The 24795-nt window shown below is 37.9% G+C and overlaps 1 protein-coding gene across 5 annotated transcripts in view; it reads right to left on the reverse strand.

Annotated features, from left to right (window-relative positions):
- Positions 1-24795, reverse strand: part of MYO16 (myosin XVI) — a 388271-nt gene that overhangs the window by 15275 nt on the left and 348201 nt on the right. For all 5 annotated transcript variants that reach the window (XM_057397231.1, XM_057397226.1, XM_057397227.1 and 2 more), the window contains 3 exons: positions 23369-23676; positions 20385-21584; positions 4056-4214 (listed from right to left, as the gene is read on the reverse strand). In XM_057397231.1, the coding sequence (XP_057253214.1) occupies positions 4056-4214; positions 20385-21584; positions 23369-23676 (1667 nt within the window). The remainder of the gene's footprint in view (positions 1-4055; positions 4215-20384; positions 21585-23368; positions 23677-24795) is intronic.

Here is a 24795-nt window from a genome sequence, read left to right on the forward strand (position 1 = left end):
TGAGATTTACTAACTAGAAATGGATAACATCTGAAGAATTTGATTAGACCAGACATCTACCTTCTGTAGAACCTAAAACTAGGTAAGGTGACTCTGAGCCTAGATATGTAACTCTAAGATAACAAAAAATGAGGCATGCCCTACTGTTTGCGTATTACACACAACACACAGAGAATTATAATGGAAATAAAGTTCAAATGCAATGAATCACAAACTACTAATGGGATTATGTACTGCACGAAAAACATAATTCTGTTTCACGTTCATGTTCAGTTTCTTGTTCAATCAAGAAACTGGCACAGAAACACTGTGAAACAGGATTGACTTCAAAACTCCTATTTTCTGTATTAAAAAAGGGGTTTTAATAATTTTTTATTTTGACAAATGAGCATTAAATCTTACATGGTTACTGATTTAACTCATGAAAATATAGACTGCATGAACAATCCCATAAAATAACATAACTTTGCAAGAGAAATAAAACAAAAATTTTAAAGAGAATGAATGATCCTTATTCCTTTTTGGCCTCTCTACTCTGCTTTTAGCTCCCCCCTTATAATGATGCATCTCCATAGCTTTCTAACTAGGGACAGCTGGGTTTTCCGTTATTCTGAATAAAGCTTACGTAAAGTACTCATAAACATGGATGATCTTTTTCTACAGCTTCAAATCATCTCAAATTCCTCTGGGGACACATAGGCACACAGGCAGTGAAGAAGATGGAATCCGTGCTTGCAACTCAGGAGCCAGGTCAGATCTGGTGAGAATCCAGCATTTCAGTCCTTTTCTGCCTTGTGCAAAGAGGAAGTCTGACCCTGTTCTCTCCATGATTTGAACTATGTGTTGCTTTGTGGTGGAGTTATCACTCTTTGAAGCTGCTCCATGATATTAGGTATGTACTGGAGCAAGGTCTGATGTTCAAGGTTTCCAGTATACTAGGTTTGTAAAATATATGTATTCCTTTCTTACCTGTATTAAATTAATTGTCCTCCAACTTAAAATTCTCCCTCAGCAAAATCACATATTTTTGGACAAGCAGAATGCTTGAAATAAACTTCCCTCTAAGAATCCAGGATTGTCAAAACAAAACAAATAGAATCATAGAATCATGTAATAGTTAGGGTTGGAAATGACCTTAAGATCATCTAGTTTCAACCAACCCCCTTTTTTTTCAAACAATAAAAAGTAGGCGTTATTTAATTCAAATAAAATATATATTGTAAAATATTTGCATGATTCTAGACCACCACAAATGAATGAAAACACTTTCCTATGCCAGCAGCATGTTTTGAAAAAGATATTGCTTTTGCACTATATTAATACATTTTAGGATCTACTGTCCATGACAGCCTTGAACTAAGAATAAGGTTACCAATGATTTTCTGTTTATTTCTATGAAAAGTGCTTTGATAAGAGGTCTTATCAAATAAGTAAAGTTTCCATGTACAGCAACAGCACATCATCACAGACATGGCAAGCAGAGGTTCAGTGGAGTCTGGAAAGATAAATGGAGCAGCTGATTACATTCTGAGAGTTTTCCTTTACATGCACCTAAGTAAATATTAGGATACCACAGGTGTGCACTGAATAAGACCTTCCTTAATTCAGCACAAGGTTGGAAGCTTCAGTGTAGCAAGGGCAGAACTACATGAACACTAAGTTAATCAGGTTCTGGCTGGAGCACAAGTTGCACCATCTGGACTGGGCTTTCTTGCAACTATTCTCAAGTTACCAAAAAAGTCTAATTCAGAGCTTTAGGGTTTTTTTTTGCTTTTTTTGTTTTTTTGGGGGGGGGTTCAAAATTATGCTTGCTAACCTTACTACTGCAATTCTATGTTTTGAGCCAACACTGTGCCCTTGTGGCTAAGAAGGCCAATGGCATCCTGGGGTGTATTAGAAGGGGGGTGGTTAGTAGGTCGAGAGAGGTCCTCTTTCCCCTCTACTCTGCCCTGGTGAGACCCCATCTGGAATATTGTGTCCAGTTCTGGGCCCCTCAGTTCAAGAAGGACAGGGACCTGCTGGAGAGAGTCCAGCGCAGGGCAACAAAGATGATTAAGGGAGTGGAGCATCTCCCTTATGAGGAAAGACTGAGGGAGCTGGGTCTCTATAGTTTGGAGAAGAGGAGACTGAGGGGTGACCTTATAAGTGTCTATAAATATATAAAGGGGGAGTGTCATGAGGAAGGAGCCAGGCTCTACTCAGTGGCAAACAATGATAGGACAAGGGGTAATGTGTACAAACTGGAACACAAGAGGTTCCACTTAAATTTGAGAAGAAACTTCTTCTCAGTGAGGGTGACGGAACACTGGAACAGGCTGCCCAGGGAGGTTGTGGAGTCTCCTTCCCTGGAGACATTCAAAACCCGCCTGGACGCATTCCTGTGTAACATTATCTAGGTGTTCCTGCTCCGGCAGGGGGATTGGACTAGATGATCTTTCGAGGTCCCTTCCAATCTCTAGCATACTGTGATACTGTGATACTGTGATACTGTAGTATTGAAAACATAGCAATGAATATGATTCAATATAAATGGAAAAGTTAGGTTAAAGAAATTAATTCTGGATTATTTTTTTTTTTTTTAACATGATCAAGAATATAGCCTTGTCCCAAGCAGTACCTAGATTCAAACTGGAAACCCAAGCCTTTAATCACTTACTCTCTGTAATTCCTTCTCTATATTGCTTCAAAGGAAGATCCCACAATCAATCCCTGATCTTTTTCCTACACTTTCTGTGTCCCATTTCTGCCTTGTTCTCAGATAAATCTCTCAGATACTGAGATCTAGATTACTGGACATCTATATGAGGTTCTGAGGTTCCAGAGAACCTCCAATCTCATAGGCTTTGATACCCAGGAACTTGTGACCCTGCACCTCCTGGCCTCCAACATCCACCACACCCTCCACAGTCTCTGGGTCTTTGCAATTGTAGTGACACATCATTCCCAAACCTTTTAACTTCATGATTCTGCATTCACACATGGGCTCGATCTACTAATTAGCTCCACTTGATACACAGGCTGCTACAGTGTGAAAGAGGCTTGCATCACCATGAAAGGCAAGATGTAAGGCTCTGTGCTCAACAGCATGTAGCTTGTGTCCTGGTGACATGCCCCATTTCTGTCAGATCATCTTAAGGTCCTTTCCAACCCTAACCATTCTATGATTCTATGATTATAGTTGTCATATTGAAATATTTCACTTAATGATTGATACATTATTTCACATAATGTCCCATTCATCCACATTCTATTAGGTACTAGTCAGAAATGACAACAAATTTCACCGAACTTTTACCTGCTGCATTTGTCTTGCAGATTTCAGCATTGTAACATAAAAGGTTATTACAGGTTTTATCATTATTACTCTTTGTGTTTGGACAAGAAACAGCAAAAAAAGCTTTTTCTTTCAGACTAAAAACTCTGGTAGGTGTGGAAGATTTGTGTCAAAAAGGTCACAGATAGCACAGAGATGTAGAAAGGTGTTACTCCTAACATTAAACTAAAGAAAACTAAACTAAACATTATATAAATATTATATAAAACATTATATGAAATGAAAAAGTAACTTCTATTAAAATTCTAAACAGCAGCGTTACATCCTTAGCATCTATGTTTTTAGGACACTGAAAATTTTCATTCTTTCTGTCACTCCTCTTGCACCATTTTGATCATCTTGTTGCAATGATAAAAAAATTGTCATTCACTAGTAAGGACCTGGTAGCAAATAGAGACCCTGATTTTCCATTTTCTGTCCCATCTGTATTGACTACAGGATCAGAAATCTCAAGTCTCAGTCCTCCATGCCTTAGGCTATTTACAGGCTTGGAGCTGGGGTAATTACAAATTCCTCAACAGAGGCTGTTTCAGTTTCTTCACATTCACCTTTTATTGGAGAGGGGCTTATCAGTTCACACATACTAAGTTAAGCCAGTTCCAGAAACACACATATTTCACCACTCAGAATATTCCAACTTGACTATATCTTAAAAAGCTCTTTCAAGGAAACACTTCAGCAATTTTATGTTAGAAGAGCTTTGGGATTAAAAACTGCTTACCATTTGATACTGAATTTCCATTTTCAGCAGTCACAGTACTGGAGAGTGGATTAGATGACTGAGTTCCATGGCTGTTTGCATTTTTATCCTGGGTTTCTGATCCAGTATCTGATGTGTTTGGTTCTTCCCTGCTCCTTAAGTTCAGATTAGTTTCAGCACCTGACAGAGAGAAAAAGCTCGTCAGCTTTCTATTAACTAGTGGCTTTCACATGAAAGTAGAAAAAACTAACACAGAGAAAAACAAATTATCAAATTAATTTAATTAAAATGACTAAATTCAGAAGTCCAGTGAAAATGTAGAAAGCTTAAGTCAGTGATTTTTCCAGGGTGTTTTTGGGTTTGTTTTTTTTTTTTGCTAGTGTTCCACTTACAGACATTTAAAGTTTATGGAAGTGAAAGGCATGAACAACATTTCATTTGTACTGTTTCTTTTCACACAAATATCAGCTAATAAAACTAAACAAACGTTTGTATTGCCTCTATTTTACACCCTATTTCACAGGGGCTCATGTAACCGCTGCAATCTCCACGGCAATGTGTTTCACAATTGCATTAGTTGATATTAGCAACAGCTATAACATGGGTTTATTTTTTTCTCTTACCTCCTCCTACAAGAAAAAAAAATGGCTTTTGATATGAAACCTTATGTAGGAAGATTCCTCCCAGCAGAGTCTCCCTGAGGCCATTATTTACCCTGCCTCAGGGCTCTCCAGCCACCAATTGTCATTTTCTATAAAGTTCCAGGTTTTCATGTCATAGCCTTTTAGTTAAATTTCTTCAAGACATCAAGAGGAGCTCTGATGCTGTAGGAGTTCCTGAGCGATGTACAATGCACATGCATTTCTTCAAAGAGAAGGGCAAAACCTTTCTCTTCTTCACCCTCTGACTGATGGCACAACTATGCAGAGCAGAAAAGCTCACAACAAAGTGCCTGGAGCTGGCTTTGAGCTTGCCTGGCTTTGTAAGCCCAGTGCACCATGAAAAACAGGGCTTAGCCATCAGCTGTGCCTGAGCAGTGCTCCTCACTGGAGTTTGGGGGCCAGAGGCAAGTTTGGAGCAGATGAGGATGGTAGGAGGGACCCCAACTTCAATTCTGGTATCTCTGGCTATCCCCACTCCACCCGTGTGGCAGGGCTGATGAAACTGCGTGAAACGCTGCACTGACAAGGCTATGCATTGTTTGATGGATTTCTCTCTCTTTTCCGTGTTTTTTTTTCATTTAGTGATGAACACATATGCATACTCTTTCATTGCCGTAATCAGGTTTGTTTCATGGAAGACAAAGCTGAATTCAGTCCTCTTTGTTTAACTCCATTTCAGTTTTTCTAACTCTGTCCACCCTCTCTGAGAGCTAACCTTACCTGTGGGACTGACATATTATGGCTGGCCTGGGTGCAGAGGCCCTCATTTAGCACTCAAAAATGGATGTTTTTCTTCCATGACAGCCCTCAAAGAACTATTCTTTTATTTTGGTTGTGTCCATTTAAGCTTTGTTATAATGACAGCAATAACTAATGGAGGTCAAAATGCTAGCTACTAAATCCAACATTACAATGTTTGTCCATATTGCCAATGACATCCTCAGCTCTCCCAGAGACAGAATATTTTTATGAGTCTTGAGCACATGAGCATTTTTCAAGTAAACAGGAAAAAAGTTTTTTTCACCAGGAACAGGACTTTGCCTGCAGATTTTCAAACCTAATGTTAACTCTATGGTTAATTTTTCATATTTATGCCTGAACTGAAAAAAAAAACAAAAACCAACACCTCGTTTAAAAAGTACCAACATTTAAAAAATGAATTAATGAAACAAAACCAATACATCCATTCTGATTAACATGAAAGGTTTCATTTCAGTGAAAAGGGCTTTCTTATTTTTGTTTAGCTTTCAGTTATCGAACTCTGACTCTTTCTTAACATTTCCTCTTCTAACAGAAATGCTGTCTTGAAAAGTCAAAAATTTCATTCCCACAGTGTCAGAATAAAACATTGCAATATTTTTTTTTTGCTCCCTCATTCCCTGATCATTATCTTTTGCCAGATGTGATTGGAGTGTTTCAGTGGCAGTTTCATAAACTGCCTATTTAGGCAAATGTCTCTTCATTAAAAAAATTAGGCCAGCTCTACACACAGCAACTGACTTGGGAGAGGTGGCAGAATCAGAGTCTGAGCTGGAAAATGCATACAGGACAATTATAAGAGCATGCCTGATTTAGCTTTTGTACAAGCAAGCTGAGTGCAAAATGCATCTTTGCAGCTCAAATTTGTCTGAAAAGGAAATGTCACTTTTAGATGTTAATAGTCAGTGAGCTTGCCTATAGATCATAATCCACCTACATAATTATTGTGTCACCTTTTACATAAAGAGTCTTTGGGGAAAGTGGCTGGGATCCTTATTTTTCTTGATAGCTGAAAGATTTATTGATTTGCCTGACATCTGCAATTCATTTGAGAATGTGCAAGTAGAAAGACTTTTTCTTGCATTCCTATTTGCAGAAGCCTTTTGTTTCATAGGTACATTGATATCTTTTCATGGCATTCATAAAGGGCTCTGAAAAAAATAGGTTATCTTTTCTCCTTTAGATGTGTAAGATAAAATACTACAAATAATTGTGGCTAGCTACTATTGAGCTAAAATATCATCTTAAATTGGTAGAGACAAATAATGGACAGATATGCAGCATATGTTTTGAGACAGTTATCTAGGTAGAAATCTATTATCACACTTGCTTTATTCAGTCATTGTAAGAAATTTACACCTTTAGTTTCTAGATAGAGAAAATACACTTCACAGTGCCTTATTTAATTAATCTTGGGGGTGAGAAAGAAGCCTATGTTTTGGGTTTTGTTTTGTTTTCCAAATAATCTGGATTATATAAAGGTACTTGTGCTAATTTCCTATCTATAGTTATCTTCAGCTCCTCACTGGAGCAACTCATGTGAGTCTATGGAAAAAATATAACCGCTCATGTTGGCTATCTTCGAAGAGACCCCTGGAGAAGCCATAGTGTATCCCTAGCAAACAAGTACTGTTCATTTATTATGCAGTTTTTACAAAACGGGTGAGTTTCTTAAGAAAATCTTTTCTATAAATAGTGTAACAAGAGGATGCTTTAGTCAGGGGTAACCAGCATCCTGCCCCACTATTGCAAAACTTACCTAGGATCACTGGATAATTTATGTTGTAAGGGACCCCAGGAGATCCCTTGTGCACTGCTGCTCCAAGCAGGGCTAGCAGTGAGGTAAAGCCAGGGTTGCTCAGGACTTTGCCCAGCCAGTCGTGGAACCCCCTCAAGGATGGAGTCTGCCCATCTGCTGGGCAGCCTGTCCCTCTGCCTGCCTGCTGCCTTGCCTGTCCTTGTGGGGAAAGGTTTCCATAGCCAGCCTAAACTCCTCTCATTTCAGCTCATGCCTGATGTAACTTGTTGCCCTGCTGGGCACAGGTGACAGCCCCTGCCCGTGTTCCTGTCTGTGCTCTTGCTGATGCAACCCTAGATACTGCCGGCCATCTGTTGCCAGGGCACACTGCCAGCTCCTGTTCAGCAACACGTTAAATTCCCCCTGCTGCTGTGAGTCGCTGCAGAGACAGATGTGCACTGCTCTCTCACCCTTTATCAACTTTCTGAAACTATTAGAAATACTTTAGGAGATGGGAAAAGACAAAATCATGGTTCCTACAGTTGAGCATCTTCACCCAACAAGCTGAATGTTTTTGTTCAGACTTGTGCTCCGCAGTTCTCATCAGATGGATGGATTCTTCAACAGGTTTAAACTTTTTGTTTTTTTTTAAAGTAACAGCATCTCAACACTTCCCAGCTAGTAATAAACGTTATTTGAAGAGTCATCCATACCTACTTGTGAGACGCTTGCTACGGAGAGGTATCAAATGTAAAATCACGGTGGGAGTTCATGATTATAAAAGGAATACAAGCTTTAAGTGAAAACTTACAGACTCTGCAATAGTCAACAGCATGTGGATTATTATTTTGGTAAACTGACTTTTCCAAAAAGATACCTCTGACTCAGTCAAATTCTGCTCTAATATTGCAGTTAATGAGGATATATATGGACTACAAGAATGTATGGATGATTGGACTGGAGGCATAATTTGCCCCTCAACTGCAGCACAGTTACTAGCTGGAAGCAATCACACGTACAGTGCTTTTAATCAGAGTATGACAAATCAAAGTGTAACAATTATTTCCTTACAAGCAAGCTCTGTATTCCAACAAACCAATAATTAATTACATCAACATTACTTGAAAAGTGTAAAAGTATGCAAAAGAGGCAGCTCACAAAATCTTTATGCGCTTGTTATTCTCAGAGCCCCTAGAAGAGACTGAGTTTAAGACTCATGATAAAGTTACAAGGCACAGGACAGACTGAACTGTCACTTACTTTTGGAAAGAAAAGTAGGAGTATGGCAATCATGGAAATCATTTAATAGATCTGCTTTTTATTTTCCTTGTTCAGTCATTATCTTGCTCTTGAAAGAAACCCAATGCACTGAAAGTCTACAGGATATAACTTTTTGTCAAAAGAATAACTTCAAATCTTTTAATTGAGCTATGACTTCCAAATATCCTATTATAAAGCCCTTTTTTTTCTCAAAGATAAAATGTAGGATTCCAAACATCTTATTTACTTCATAAGTAGTATTTCGGCTGAATTAATATTATCACCAAATTATGAAATAGGCCAGTATAGCTTCTATTCAGATGACAGATTAAAGTGCACTACAGAGACATTTTGAGGAACTATTAATTTTGTAAGAAAATTATATATGTAGCCTATTTAATAAAGTCTAAAAGTATAAATCAATGACTAATACCAGCATTTTGGTGGAATCAAATCCAAGACGCGGAAAACCATCATGTTAAAGGCTCAACAGTAATTCACCTGCTTGGTTTGTATTTTTCTTTTCTGCCAAAGCCCTTGGTTTTGCTCTTCCTTCTTTAAAAGTAGGTATACCCATGATGTATATCTGTCTCCATGTGTTCTTTTTTCAAGTATTTCTCCTTTTAACATTTAGTGCTCATTTACAGTCTGACTGAAAACTCATTAAAAACAACAGAAGGCCTCCACAGCTTTCAGTGGATTTTGGATTAGATTCATGCTTACCTTGTATGCTTTGTGTGGCACTGCCAAAACACCAAGGGATTCATAATACAGCATAAATACAGAGGGCCTCTTGCTTTGTCTATCCTGGTTATTCAAATGGGATCAAAACAGTTCTGTGGCCCTGAGGCAAATGGTAAGAGACCCATGTCTATGCTATTGCACTTTCTTGCTTTCCACAGCAGATAGGCTGCACTACTGGGAACAGTCCCTAGCCAGTGCCATTTCCTGAACCATGCCCAGATCTGTCTGGAAGGGAGCCAGCCTGCCAGGTCCCAAACCATCCCACAGACTCCTCTAGGACTTTGGCTATGCAGACAACTGAGCTGCCATACCCCGGACATTCCTTGGCAGGAATACAAAAGGGCACATTTACTAAACTAGACGTAGCCCTTCACCTTGACAACACTAGTTACCACAAATCAGAAATGAGTGGTCAATATTAAGTGCATCTTCAGGAAAAAAAAAGGGGGGGGGGGGGGAGAGAAAAATATGTAAGAAAAGTAACATTAAAACAGATGGGGCTACTGAGGCACTGAACCGTTGTACAGTTTCTGCTGAAGACAATTTAGAAGTTTCTTCTTGACTGCATGAGAGAGCAGGTTCTCCTTAGTTTTGCCCTAGTGTAAACAGAAGACATACAGCCCTCTCAATCTGATTTGACTTGCACCTGGTCCATTCTTTCAAGGCGCACATTCCTTTTCAATTAATTACACAGAGAACTAAGGCTGACTTCCCAAATGAGGAATTTTAGTGCCACAAGTTAGGCAACATCTAGGTCTTGTTAGGCAGTATCTAGGTCTTAAAGTAGAAACAATCTCTGTCCTGGTCAACAAAAATGTCAGCTCCATAAAACAGAAAACACAAATATTATGGAAAAAGTTTAAAAGCTTTTCCACAAAGGAACACCACCTACAGAAATATATAACACATAAATATAGAAAGAAACATATAAAAAAGGGGGAAATAGTTCCCCTTCTTATCATTTACTGTCTTTAATAAATCCCAGGATAATGTCAAACATTATTTCTCCACTCACGGAAAACATGATTTTCTGTAACCAATAATCAATATATGGCTTTAGTTATCAAGATCCACAGCTATTCGCACTTCATTAGCAACTATGAAATCTGGAAAATGTATATATTCTGGCAGATAAATCAATGTAGTAAAGGCGGAGCAGCTTTTGTACCTTGGCCACCATGGAATCTAAAAGCTCAAAAGCTTGATTTCTTTGAAACCTGTGGCTGGCATCCAGTAAAAATGGTAACTTCAAATCAGCTTTTCATTATATATGTTAAGAAGAGAGAACTGATGAATCCTATTAACCAGCACATGAAAGAGAGGAAGTTGCAGACAAAAGGTGTTCCTGATCTGTGCTCTCACTCTTTCTTGGGACATTCAGGAATACACTGGATCCCAGCAGCCAATCCTGAATATTTGCTACATTTACTGTAGGAAGTGCATGTTGTGAAATAAGGGGGAAAAGAAAAAAAGATGGTGACTGCAGAAATTATGCAGATAATTTTTCATGAAGGAAAGGAAGAGGAAGATTAAATAAGAACAGGCCATTTTATTTTGTCTTCACTGTTTCACTACTGTGTTTTGTTGTACTTTGACAATTGCACTTGGGTGTTTCCTGGTTTGCTCTGACTTACTGTGGAGACATTCCTTGCCTGTGGTGTTTGCTAGCTACCCTCAGCACATGTTGTCTTGGGTGTCCTTTCACTGGATAAACGCATACTGCTTCAGAGTAGTTCACTTTACCTGTATGAAGTCACACTGTGACCTCCCGTAGCATGACTACCTAGTCTGCTGAGAGATGGAGTTGAACAGATGCATCTTACTTGCTGAAAGAAATGGAGCAGGATGAAAACAGTCAACACAGGATTCCCCCATCCTATTAATGTGTACTGCCTGTCTCACCCTTGTAGTTGTGCTGCTGTAAGAGGCAGTAATTATTCATTATTTATTTCACCTCACAAAGCTTGCCCTTACAGAAGCAATTGTGTAGAATTTCCCCCTGCAATAATGCTCCTAGGATAGGCAGCAATGAATTCCACTGTCAGTTCCAGCACCCTTCCTCTCTAAGCTGCGTAAGTGGAGCTACCAGATGATGTTACAAATCACTCCAGAAGCTGCATTCTTCAATGGAGCAGATAAATACAAAACCAGACTGCTGCTTCTTCGCACTGGGAAGCTGTATTCATGGAAACTGTAGGAACACTAGAAAGCAAAGAGAGGAAGAGCACCAAGTGACAAAACTCACTGCTGGAGGTAAAGAGATGCTCTGTAGAACACTGTGTTAGTGTGACACCAATAAGCTAGGGTTCAGAAGATTAGGCTTGTTCCCAACATGATACAAAGATTTCTGCTGCTGAATGTGGAGAAAATAGCCTTCTTAAATACTGTTAGTGGATGAAGAATGTCTGGACAGGCTGCCAACTCCCCTGCTTGACAGTATCTAAGCAATAACTTGGAATGCCTTTTTAATGCAGCAAGTGTGCTAGAGTGCAGCCAGGGCACATGTTTCAAAGACTGGTGATTTCGTTCACTCCATCTATTCTAGGAACTGATCTCTGCAGGCCTTTCTGAGGTCCATTACTTACCACAGAGGGCAAGAAGGAGGGCAGCACTGCTTGGGACAATTTTCCCTTAGATGAAGCATTTCTTCCCTCCATGTTCCTATGTTCCCCACCTTTTCAAGTCTAATATGGAAAAAAAGTAGCTGATTTTACTCTGTAATAGTTTTGTTGACTGTTAGGTGTGTTGACTGGTTGACCAAAGAGTCTACTTCTTGAACTTGTGTGGTTAAAAAACTTCTGGTGTGTTGGAAATGGAGAAGGCAATTTGGTAAGAAAGACAGCTTCCCTATTTTAAACTGTTTTTTTCTCACTAATGTGGAAGCCATAGCTCTTTTTGAAGGCAGATACTTAAGTTTATTTACATTTGTGTGTATGCTACCTCAGTAACAGAACAGCCATTACTGATGGGCTTTAGCTGCTCTTGAAAGGAATTATGTGATGAGACACTGTCTCAGCCTTCCTCCCTCTCAAATCCAGTTGCAAATATTGTAAAAATATACAAACAAAAAACCCCAAACAAGCAAACAGACAGATTTGATACTGCCAACAGCATAACATCAGTTCTATTTACTATTTCCACAGAATACTTCTACAGAGATTTTTCAGGATCTCTCTCATAAGAGCTATAAATCTTGAATTATTATGCATAATTGTTATTATGCAACGCAGAAGTCTTAGAATAAGTGACTGCATTAGGCACATACATTGTTTGAGTAGATCCTGAGGGACAACCCAAGGAATATTTTTTGATCACCTATACTGTAATCCTGCCCACCAAAAAGGGACAGCTAGTCTGGAAAACCTCTCGAACAAACTTCCCAATTTGCTTTCCAAGTAAGCTTCTAAAATAAAAATGGAATTTAGGTATTTCTTTAGCTTGTTTTTAAGTTCATTCTGAATGGATACAGTGATGGTCAATGACACGTCTGTGAACTTCAAAGAAAGAACATGTGGCTATCGTATATTCAGTGTGATAAGCATGCATACTGTGCACAAATACAGCCAATCTGTGGCTAAAAATTGTCGCTATATACTACTAGCACGTCAGCATCATTCTGCAACCAGCCCTTAAAGAAAGAGCTAAAAGAAAGAACAAAATGTAGAACTTCAGGTCTAATTTTTATTTTTATTTTTAAATTGCACCACACAAAGGATAAAATTGATTTTTATATTTTCAATTTTAAAATAGAGTGAAAACCCAAAGAGAACTGAACTTGAAGATTGCTTTATTTTCCCACTCACTAGTGGGCCCAGGGGGAAGACACCCTAAACCGCTACTTCTAGTACCAGTGCTCTGCTTCCACTCTCCTACCCACTGAACAGCAGAGTGCAGTAGTGTAGAGAGAGCATGAAGTCTCATGCTTATAACCAAGTTTTTTTCCCAGTCTCTTTCCAATTATCTTCTCTTGTTCTCCATTCAGCCCCACAAAATTCCAGTGCTGGAAGTGACACACAATCCACATACACAGGTCTATAGAGTTTCATGTCAAGCTGCACAAGTCCTGTCAAGAACTTTGGGTCATCACTAAGGGGCTGGAATTTGTGCAGTCACAACAGCATTGCTCTTAGATAGCTGAGCCAATGAGTTGAACACTAGCTTGGTTTGTTTATATCCATCTTTGATTGCTGTGTAGACATACCCCTAAATGACAACCTAAATGACAATCAGTGTTGAAATGGCCACTCTTGAATTTAACTAGGTCTGAAAACAAAAAGTCAACACATTTAATTGTTAACATTTCCAGTAAGAAAAAATGTACTATGTTTGAGGCAAACTATATCAATATTTTCCAAACAGTTTTTAAAGACTGGACATGAAAGAATATTTATTTCTGCACAGAATTTCAGAATGCCTGATTTTCTTTCCAGGGCAAAACAAAAATAAATGTCACAATCTTGACATTTCCCGAGACATGGAATTGTTACTCTCTACTGAGACTGTATGCAAAATATGATTAATGTTGAAATGGATGTAAATAAGTTAAAAGCATCTGAACAGATTTTTCACTCAAGTTGAGAATTTAATTAGAGACTTAACTGTGTGTTCAAATTTCACTATGTTCCAAATGCCTGTAGTCCTGTAAAATCAAGGGAAATTACATTTACTGCCAAATAGCCATATTCTTGGTTGGTGTCAGAAATGGACGTGCGCTACAATGAAATTTCTTTGTTCTCTCAGATACGGCTAATTTCTCACATTAATGTATCTTTGGTTTTCAATCAGTAATGCAATAGTTCCTAAACAAAGTCCTTTGTAGTTCTGCATCTCGGATCACAAATAAAAAATACTGAAGACTTTAGTGTTTAAGAAGCCCACAACACTGTTAGTAATGAGACGACTTCCCAAATCACTGCCGAATTTGGAACAATTACATTGCATCAGATGGTGAAGACATTGTTATGAAAATACTAATCCTGTAAATGTCTGCTTGAATGATTAAAGTCATTATTAAAGCTGGGATATTATTAAAATTCAGGGCTTGAAATGCACAACGCTGAACCAGTACGGTGTGGTTATTGTACTTCAGTATCAAACAGGATGAGGGGAACATGAAGCAAATCCAAATCAGTTTGTTTTCTGTTAGATGTGTTTACTTCATATAAAATAACACAAAGAAGAAAATAACACGAAGAAGAATCAGTAACTTAAAACGAATGTCTGCAGGTCTCAAAAATGGACCATGTAAAAGGAGCAGAAAAGTTGGTGCAATTACTTCTCAGTTTCTTTCCAGTTAAACAGTGACTAGGTATGAACCTGATCCTGTACTGGGTTTCCCTGCAAGGGGAGCAAGGGTTTCCCTGCTCCAGGATCCTTTTCTCACAGCTGTAGGTACTTACAGAATAAGATCATGTCAGGAATGAAGTAATTTTTCCTGTGTTCTCTTGTGACTGCACAGTCTCCTCCAATATCTATTTCACTGGATACAGGCTTTGGAAGTGTGTGGAGGAGTGCTAAGAATTGGATTTTATTTTCAATGAAAGTATTTAAAATACAAAATAAATATTATAAAGGTTTATGACAATATCCATTCTTTTTCACCTGAAAGTGAGACTTGATTTCTTCTTCTAATAATCCTCAGGTTAAAATTGTTTATGGTAATCACACACAAAGCTTCTTTTCCATGTCTGGACAGAAAATCAAGGCAAATTACACAACATGATTTTACTCTGTAAGAGCAAACAACAAAATCAACCAGGGAGAGAAATGCTACAACAACAACAAAAAAAAAACAACAAAAAACAAACAAAATTGTCAGAACTCAAAAAAACTCCAGCAGTAAAATATATTGGTTTTTAGAGATTCTGAAATGGAAAATTATTCTTGGTATATTTTGCTTATCCAGATCTTTATTTTTTTGTGAGAAATGATCAAGGTAATGGCAGACTTAGAGATTAGAAGACTGCAGGCTAAACTGGTATCTTTCAGGCTGTAAAAAAGTTCATACATATTCTGGAAACAGGAATAGATGGTACTTTCCCTAGGCTCTTCTAAACCCCTTTTTTCTGCTGCAGTAATGCAAAATACAATTATATCTTCAGAAAAAAAAAACAGAAAGGCTGGATGGCAACTGTGGTGCCAGCAGTTCTGTCTCCTCCTTTATAATTTTCTGCATAGGGCATCTACAGCTAGCCATGTATGGCCTTTTTTTATGACTTGCATGAAACTGTTACTAGAGTGCTTTGGCTTCCTCCCACTTTTCTGTAACTACTGCAAGAGATTCAGATTGAGAGCTGCAAGTAGTCCACAGTGAATCAGAGAGTGATAATTCTCCTGTGTTTAGATATCTAATCTGAAAATTAGTCACAAAAAGTCACACTCACTCTCTGGTAATTAAAGCAATTATATAAACAGATATTAATCCCTTTCTGAGAAGTGTTGTGAAGCTTAATTCATTAAAGTTTTAATGCTTTGAGAATTTCACTTGAAAGACGTTACAGAAGTCCGATGCCTCATGTAATCATTCCTCCAGCATTCACAGGTAAAAGATAATAGGTGGAAACACAGTATTACTCATGTTTTGTAAGTTGTTAGCTTTTGCCACAAAGAAAGTAAAACTATTATACTGTATCAACATAATGTAGGAATAATGAGATGCAGATATGAATATTATCTTTACTAAATTGATTAAGAGGAAAAGCTGAGTGGCTTAGAGGATAAGGGACTGGGATTTCATCTCAGAAACCCCAGCGGAGATTTAATTTGAAATCCACTGCTGGAACATTAGCTGCACAATAGCTTGCTTTAATCTGCTGATAGAGGGAAACTATTTGCCAGCTATCAAAGGGGTACCTGCCTCTGACAGGACAGTACTCCCCAAACATACACATTAAATCCTGTTATTTTCAAAGTCTGAGGCAATTTTAATAAACAGTATTTGGCAACCTTTAGCCACAACTAGGTGATCTAAATACCCGTATTATTTGTCAGTTGCAACTATCTTGCTGTGACTTCCAGCGCTTGTGGAATGTGGAATAATTCACTGATATGTGTAGCTACCTGTCTTGGAAACAGCTCACCTAGGAAATAGGTAAAGAAGGGATTCATATAGTTAATGGATGTCAAACATATTGGGAAAACATTTGAACAGTATGAATATTTTGTTAACAATCTAACGTTCTTTTCTAAAGAAAATTCTGTCTGTACTCCACACATACTTAATATAAAATGCTTAAACATTTCATATTCCTTATATAAGGATTAGTAAAAAATATTTGTACATTCTTCTAGAGAGTGTGGTTTTGTTATTAAGGCATTGAATTTGGTTTTATAAATTCCAGTCCCAAATATCTAGGAAAATCTAGAAATATCTAGAAAAATCTGAGGAGGGGCTCTGCACATGAGCATTCACTTTCTTTCAGTCTTGAAAATGAAAGTTTCTACTTCTAGAAATCCAGAAGAATAGAAAAAAATTGTGTGTGTGTGTGTGTGTGTGTGTATGATCGCTTATCTGCACTCAAGTCTCATTTTGTATGGAGTAAAAGAAAATCCCTCACTAACAATACAGCTGTAGCTTCAATTAACTTTTTTCAGCCTTGGAGAAATCACTTTATCTCAGTTCTTACCTGTTATAGTTTTACTTATTTAAACTACAAGTTACGCAGAGCAGAAAACTTGTCCTATTAAATATAAAGTATTATGCAAGAAATTGCATAGTATATGATCCTGATCATTGTCTGAACAAGTAGATGATATGTTTGTATAAAACAAATAGCCAGATTGGGCCACCAGGTAATGAAAGTTGCTCCCTTTTGATTTTGTTGTTGTATTTTTCTCAAAGAAGAGTGCTCGGTTCAGTTCACAGTAAGTCTACAGCCGATAAGAAAACCACAAATGTGCACTACTGTAATTCTGGAAGATCATTGCCCATGGAAAGATCAGCAGCCAAGAGGACATCAGTGTTCTCAGGCCTTAAAATTACTCCTCCAGGCAAGGGGAAAGCATGTTGAGGAATATGTCTTCATTGTACTTTTATTGGCAAGGAGGCTTTTATCTCCAAGGCTGATGATTCCTCACAGAATCTTATCGATTCCCATAGGTTACTCTCCTTGACTTCAAAATGGCTCACATTTTTACTTTCTGGTTTTAGTTAAGGGTGTTGGTAAGTTATAACTTATGGAAATAAAGGAACTTGCACATTACCAAGTGCTGCTCTAGGCCATGTCATAAAATTTAATTAATTTTTATTAGAATTAATTTTTTTTAACCATATCACTTCCTAAAAATAAAATACTAAAAATGTCAAAAAGAAGAAAGGGAGGAGTCTTCCAGGAACTTAATATGCATTAGGCAATAGGTGATAAAAAATCAGAAGGTAAGACATGGACAACTTCAAGTTTTGCATAACAGTCTACTTTGCCGATCGCCATCTTATTACTTTGCATCAGAATTAATATAAAGAAGTTAAATAAAAAAGAAGTTAAATAAAAAAAAATAATTTTTCCAGCTGTTACCCTGGAAATTAACTGAACACATGAAGTACATGAAAAGAGCCAAATTGTAAAAACATGCACATATATTTCACCTGCATTTCTTTCTTTCAATCCATCTGCTCATCATTTAACTATTCATATGTAACTGCACTTAGTATCCAGTAGCTTCCTAGGTCATAAAATATTGATTCAGGTTTTTTTATTGTGTATCTTTCTTGAACTTTGATTTTTCATACTTAGTGCTGCCTTGATGAAATATTTAGAAGTTTTTTCCACGTGAAAAGTAAATGTAGAGATTTTCTATGGTAGCCTCTGTTAATGCACTGGCTTCAACCCACAGGAGATCCAAGCTGAACCCTATCTTGGTCACTTTTAGTTGAAAAGTGCACATACAAACAACCACCATCCCAAAGCAACTCTTTCTTTTTTTTTTTTTTTTAAGGTAGAGGTTAGATTTGTGACTTGTTTGGGCAGGTCTGCCACCCTTCCTCACTATAGGTACATTGAGAGAGCTTTGACAAAAGGTATCCAAAGAGGTGACATCAATAGTTTTATCCCAGTGGATAAAAATGTTTTATCTATATAAGAAAACAAGGCTCCCAACTTAAAAATAAAAATAAAACCAAAACCAAACAACCAAACACCCCCCCCCCCCAAAGCAAAACAAAACAAAAAAAAAACCAACAAAGTAAACAACCCTATTCTACATATATTTATAGGCACTGAACGTTGACTGGAGGCTACCATGATGCCCATCTACCAGAACAGCCAGAAAGAGGATCTGGGCAACTCCAGGCCTGTCAGTTTGACTTCAGTGGCAGGGAAGGTCTTTCAGCAAATCACCTTGAATGCAATCACACAGCATGCATAGGACAAACAAGCAATCAGTCCCAGTCAGCATGGGCTCATGAAAGGCAGGTCCTGCTTGACTAACCTGACCTCCTTCTACAACAAGGTGACCCATGAGGTGTGGATGTTACCTACGTAGATTTAGGAAAGCCTTTGGCACAGTTTCCCACAGTATTCTCCTGGAGAAACTGGCTGCTCATGGCTTGGGCAGGTGTATGTTTCACTGGGTAAAAAACTGGCTGGACCGCTGGGCCCAAAGAGTGGCGGTGAATGGAGTTAAATCCAGTTGGCCACTGGTCACCTGTGCTGTTCCCCCTGGCTCAATAGTGGGGCCAGTTGTTTAAAAATTTCAGCAACAATCTGGTGAATGGGATAAAGTGCACCCTCAGTAAGTTTTCAGTTGTAGACTTGGCAGTGGTAAGTTAATGGCTGGACTTCATTTTAAAGGTCTTTTCCAACCTAAATGACTGTATGATTATATTTTGCCCATTTTGAATAAACTGCACACAGCTCTTGATTAAGACAAGCTGTTTGAACAAACAGAATTGAAGAAGTAGAGAAACCAGTCTAAAGGTTTTCTTACCCTTAATTTTAAATTCATAAAATCTTGTGCTTGGGAGATGCTACTAGGGAGAGAAGTTTCTATATAAAGCACACTGACTATTTTCCATAGAAAAATATTTTTTTTTTTTTAAATCAGAAAAGTAATGTGATGACTGGAGTCACTGTTGTAATTGATATGCAGAGACAGTATTTACTTCAACTTTTATCACTTAGAAGTTAAAAGCCTACTAGTTTAATCATCTAGGCTTTCCTCATAGGAAAGTTAGATATTAGATGATTTCCTCACAGAAAGTTAGATGACTGTAATTCCTCATAGGAATTAGTTTCTGTAAATGAGTGTCTCTTCATAGGCTAAGGATTTGATGCCTACATATCAAGCTTTTAGATGGACAAAGCTAGGTCAGAAGCATCTCACCCTGACAGAGGAGCCGACTGAAACTATTAACATCAGGATGAATTTGCAGTATTCATAAGATGCATAGATTTGTCTCAATAACAATGCTGAACCCGTTATTACCTGGACAAGACAAATAATTAAGTGATAATGTCTGAGAACTCCAGTCTCAGAAAACTTTAACAAAATGGCAAGCTTTTTTTTTTTTTTTTGTATAGTTGGCTTTTGCACTAGATACAAAAGATGTTCCCCAATTGCTGGAAAGCCAGGATAACAAGCAGTCTCTGGGTATGTACATAAATGTATGTTAATGGCAGGAAAGGTAGGAATAAAAGGATAGAAAGGGGAAATAAATGTAGTTTGCTGCACAGCTCTCTGTCTCAGCTTTGTTTAGGAGAATATTAATGGCTGTATCACCAAATTCAGAATTGCATGGAAATAAAATAATGAAACCTTAAGAGAAAGTCTTCAAATTAAAAGTACATGTTATCTACCAGACACCCAGCTATATGTTTAGTTCAAAGTATTTGTACAGATTGATACCCTAAACTCATTTTTCACATGATGTGTTTATTAAATATAAACCTGTTTATTTTATTGAGGCTTCTGGAGTTTTAAAAATAATGCATTTAAATTTGTGTCATACAAACATTTTGGTAAAATAAAAGTTGACATCTCAGAGAAAACCTGAAGACCTATAATGTTCTATATGCAATGTATTTTCTCTGTGATTCTTATGACAACAACAAACCTTCCTTAAAAAAAAAAACAACAAAAAAACAAAAACAGGATTTGTTTTGTATTTTCACCTACCCTATCAGCTTCTAATGTAAGAAAGTTTTGGGGCAGAAGAAACATACCATACAGAAGCACGGAGATCTGTCTTACCTTCTGGTTCCCTGATCTTACGTCCTGCTGCAGATTTTCGTAGCACACTCCGTCCTGAGTTGAACAAGCTAGTTAACTCATCAAGGGGACTGGTCAATGACCTTGAGTTTGTAGGGCTGTATGAAAATGAAGATAATGAATTTGAGTTCAATTTCCTGTGATCTGCTCTTGCCACCTTTGGGGAGTAAGGCAGTTTGGAGAATGGAGATGAACATCCAAGCTGAGCAGGATTTGGTCTCTGAGGTACTTTTGGAAGATCTGAGTTTGTACCTGTTTTCCCTGTATTAATCAGAAAGCTAGCACACGTATCTGGAGGAAATGCAAAATGTGTGGAAGCCCGGTGGGAAACAGAAGGTGGTACAGGAGGAGGGGGTGGTGGGAGAGGAGGAGGTGGTGTGGAAGGAGGAGTAACTTTGCTGGAAACATTGAACACAACCAAGCCTGGAGATGCTGGTCTTTCATTCTCCCCCTTCTGGCTTTTGGAGTACTGCGGTGATAATGGACTTGATCCTTCTGACTGCACGGGGTATTTTAGGTTGGTTTCCAATACAGGAAGCTTTTTGACTTCAAGTGGTGTTAGAGGTGATTCATCAGAAGCAGGTGAACATGTGACAGGGGTTGGAGGAAATACAAGAAGTGGTGGCCTGTGGGGGAGCAAGTTAGGGAAAGGGGCTGGAATGTCACATGAGTCTTTGTAGATCAAAGCTGCCTGACTGTTTCCATCCAACAGTCCATCTTCAATGTTATAGGTTTTTTTGCTTTCAAACAACAAAGGAGGAGATCCAGTCACTACTGGAACTATTCCATTACCATTGCTTCCTTCTTCTGGTAGAAAATACTTCATTTCTTCATATACAGATTCTCCTTGTTCTGGACTTTCTGCTTCAGCAGAAATGCTCTTCATTGCATTCCCTACCATTTCAATATAGACAGGCTCATTTTCCTCCTCTTCTTGTGACATATAGAGACTCAACATGCCATGTTGCGGCCCATCAGCAGAACCTGCTCTCTGTACTGTCACAGTGTCATAGACACCTGGTTTAGCTACTGTACTTGTCTGTTTTACCTCACCAGGCTTTTGGCCAGGTATTTCTTCATAAGAGCCACTAAGTTTTGTATTGGGACTTCGTTTTGGTTTTCTGGGAGGTATTTTTTTCATGGTACTATAATCATCACTGTGTGGCCTTGGACGGGTCAGTACTAGGAAAGTGAAAAAGGTCTGTGTTATTAACAGATCAAAGTCAGTTATTTCTTACACAGGTTTAATACTTCAAGTGCTGCCCACAGATTTGACAATGAGCATCAGTCACAAACACAGACTTTCAGTCAAAAGCATAAATATTTCAGGAATGAAATGCAGAACTTGCAGCTTCCTAACCACTAGCCTTTGCTACCTGGACAAATCTGGGTAACCTCTATGGCTAGTAAAACATGACAACTAACACCTGAGGAGGTATATTTTGAATACAAATGTTCACTGCGAGATCTGTAACACACTGAAATATTTGCTTGTTATTCCATTTGCCTCAAGAGACAATGCCATGCTTTTAACCAGGAGTTTCAACGCTGTGCTACTTCAACACACATTATTACCAGTAACTGAATTATCCCCCTTTTATGTAATATCTATAAAACTAATTATAGGCAGATATTATGCCTGTATCACCTTTTGCGGGTGTGGAAATAATTTATAAAGTTAGGGAATCCCATAGTTTAAGGGCAATTCCCCAACTGAGTATATAGTGAACTACATGTCTTTTCATAGCCTCCAGGCTTGTATGGAATGGAGAAACTGGAAACTGGTCTTTTAAGATCAAAATTAGATGGTGTAAATCAGAGCTGGTTTTGGACAAAGACTCTGGAAACTGACATAATCCTTGGAAAATGAGTATACGCAGGGAAATTGGCCCTATTGTTTCATACATCTGAAAAGAACTCCAAAGTTGTTTTGTGACTGTATGCAAGAATTAGTGTTAAGACCACAAATACATATATGAATTATCATTCTTTCAAAATCCTCTGCTAAAGCTTTTTGGTTAAATCCATAATTTCTTGAAGAGCTAGGCACAGAAAGCCAAAACCACTACCAAGCTCCTTAAACCACACTATCCTAAAATTTATTGGATACAGTTCATCTGTCCTTACACAGAGCTTGAATAACCAGGGAAGAGGTTAAGAAAAATGGATTTGCATCTGATGAACTGCACATGAGAACGGTAATTATTTTGCAAGAGGGCACTGCAGAGGTTTCCATCTGTTGTATGCAGTATTAGAGAATGGTTATACATAGCTTTAAACCCAACCTGAACGATCGTCCCTGATAAGACTAGAAGACCCTTTACAGAAAGCATGACAAGTCAAGACTTATCAAGAAAAAGCAGAATACATTCCTTCCCTTCATCTCCTACTCATTCATTTCAAGGTTGAAGGAGAATAGAACAACTGAACTCAAAACTATTCTATATCCACTATAATGCACTAAGATGCTTTGGGATTTTCATAGCACTTTCCTTCTAAACAAAAAATTCACTGTAAGCACTGTAAGCACAAATATAAACCACTGCAAGCAGTAAGTTATTTATGTGAACATACAGAAAAAGTCGGAGAAAGTTTAATGTTTAACTTGGTGAAATTCAAGTTTCAAGCACTCTGTTCTAGTGATGTAAGATATTCTAGCATATGGTTTAAAAGGTGAAATTATGGTCAGTGGGGTAGAACAGCTGAAGTTGACAGATCGTTTGTCTCTAGAGGGAGTTCTGCAAATAGGTTTTTGTTGCTGACAAACTAGGCAATTAGAACACATAAGTATTATCTGCCGATTTGGAAACAGATTACAAATTGACTGATTTTATTTACTGCCACTGAAATATTTCAGGGAAGCAGGACTTTTCAAAGGCACTTCACTGTGTAAAAGGACTGAAATGAAAACAATAAATCAATAACCCAGAGTAACATTTGCAACTGTTTCTCCCTTTATGCCTAACCTTCATTAGTGGTTTCCTTAGCAGCTGCTGACAGGCAAGCACTAACAGCCTCATATGAAGCACTCAGTCGTGTGTTGGGATCCCTCTTTGGTTTGGGAGGAGGCTGTTTCCTTGGTGATGGCAGGCTATTGCTATCATCCATGCTGAATACAGAGTGCAGGGAGGGGGATCTGATGGATGACCCAGCAGCAGAATGTACCAAGCCGTCCACTGCCATGGGGACAGGGACAGAGCTGGAATGAAAGTGCTTGGGCATTCGACAGTCAGCAAAAACGTCCTCAGAAACCTTCCCACCCTTGGCTTCAGCTCTGAAAACACAGAAAAGAGGCACAGATGCATTATTCAAGCGATAACAATGAACCTGTTCATGCAAACATAACAACAGCTTTCTGGTAAACAATCGCATGACTCCCCTGCTGTGTCAAAGGGATGTGTGTAGTAATCTGACAAACAAATCCAGATCAAGCTGCTAGCTTTCTTCCATTTCCTGTTTCATGATAAATCAGGACACTAGCTTTTCACACAAATGCAGCCTTCCTTAAGCAGTTTCATATTGTTGATCAGACATTCACTGAATGAATTGTTCACACTTTGATTGTTACACACAATCAAAAGCTGGGTTTTCAATCTGAATGATAATTTCTGGGAAATCCATTTTAATAGAAAGTTACTGAGGCAGCAAATGCTGAGCCTTTATCATTATTTTCTAAAAAGACAACTATAAATTCTATTTAGATAACGCAAATCTTAAAAATATTAGATGACCTTTTTCACCAGCTACATTGGCTGCTCGAACAATTCCACCCAGATATTTACATATCTTCCTTTAAGCTTCCTTTAAGCTTAATTATTAGTTATAATTTTAATAATATTAATTATGACAATATGTTTAGTTATGTAATTAATTATTTCAATCACAGTTTTGGAGTTTTACTTATTCCAATTTTTTCCTTGTTTTTCACTATTCAATATGTATTGATAAATAATGTTTATCAGCTGCTTTCAAAAAACTAAATTTCAACAAATTCTTGCAACATGTTATTCCTCCAAAAATCAAAACACTGAAAACCTTTTAACATAGAGTGGTAATATATTAGATACAAGATGTCTATACTGACATTTTACATCAAATCCCCAAGCATTTGGGGTTTTTTAATTTTATTTCTGCATGGTAAATCACCAGCAGAGCTGGAATTCATGCACAGGATATAGCCAGCTGCCCATGTAGTAAATGAAATAGCTAGAGATGAAAGCATGGTGCTCAGTGGATAATTTGTTTTCACTGCAATGTTTAATTACAGTCTTTCCTACAAAGGCATTTCCTCCAGTATGTAATCACTAGGATATTTGAAGCTAATTAAGCAGATGCACTGCCATTTTCACTTTAATAAAAGTCACTGACAAAAGCAATGAAAGCAAAGAGAGTG

This window comes from Pezoporus wallicus, unplaced genomic scaffold, assembly GCF_028554395.1.
Source record: "Pezoporus wallicus isolate ANWC-B61680 ecotype Strahan unplaced genomic scaffold, APGP_CSIRO_Pwel_v1 contig_1851, whole genome shotgun sequence".
Taxonomy (NCBI): Eukaryota; Metazoa; Chordata; class Aves; order Psittaciformes; family Psittacidae; genus Pezoporus; species Pezoporus wallicus.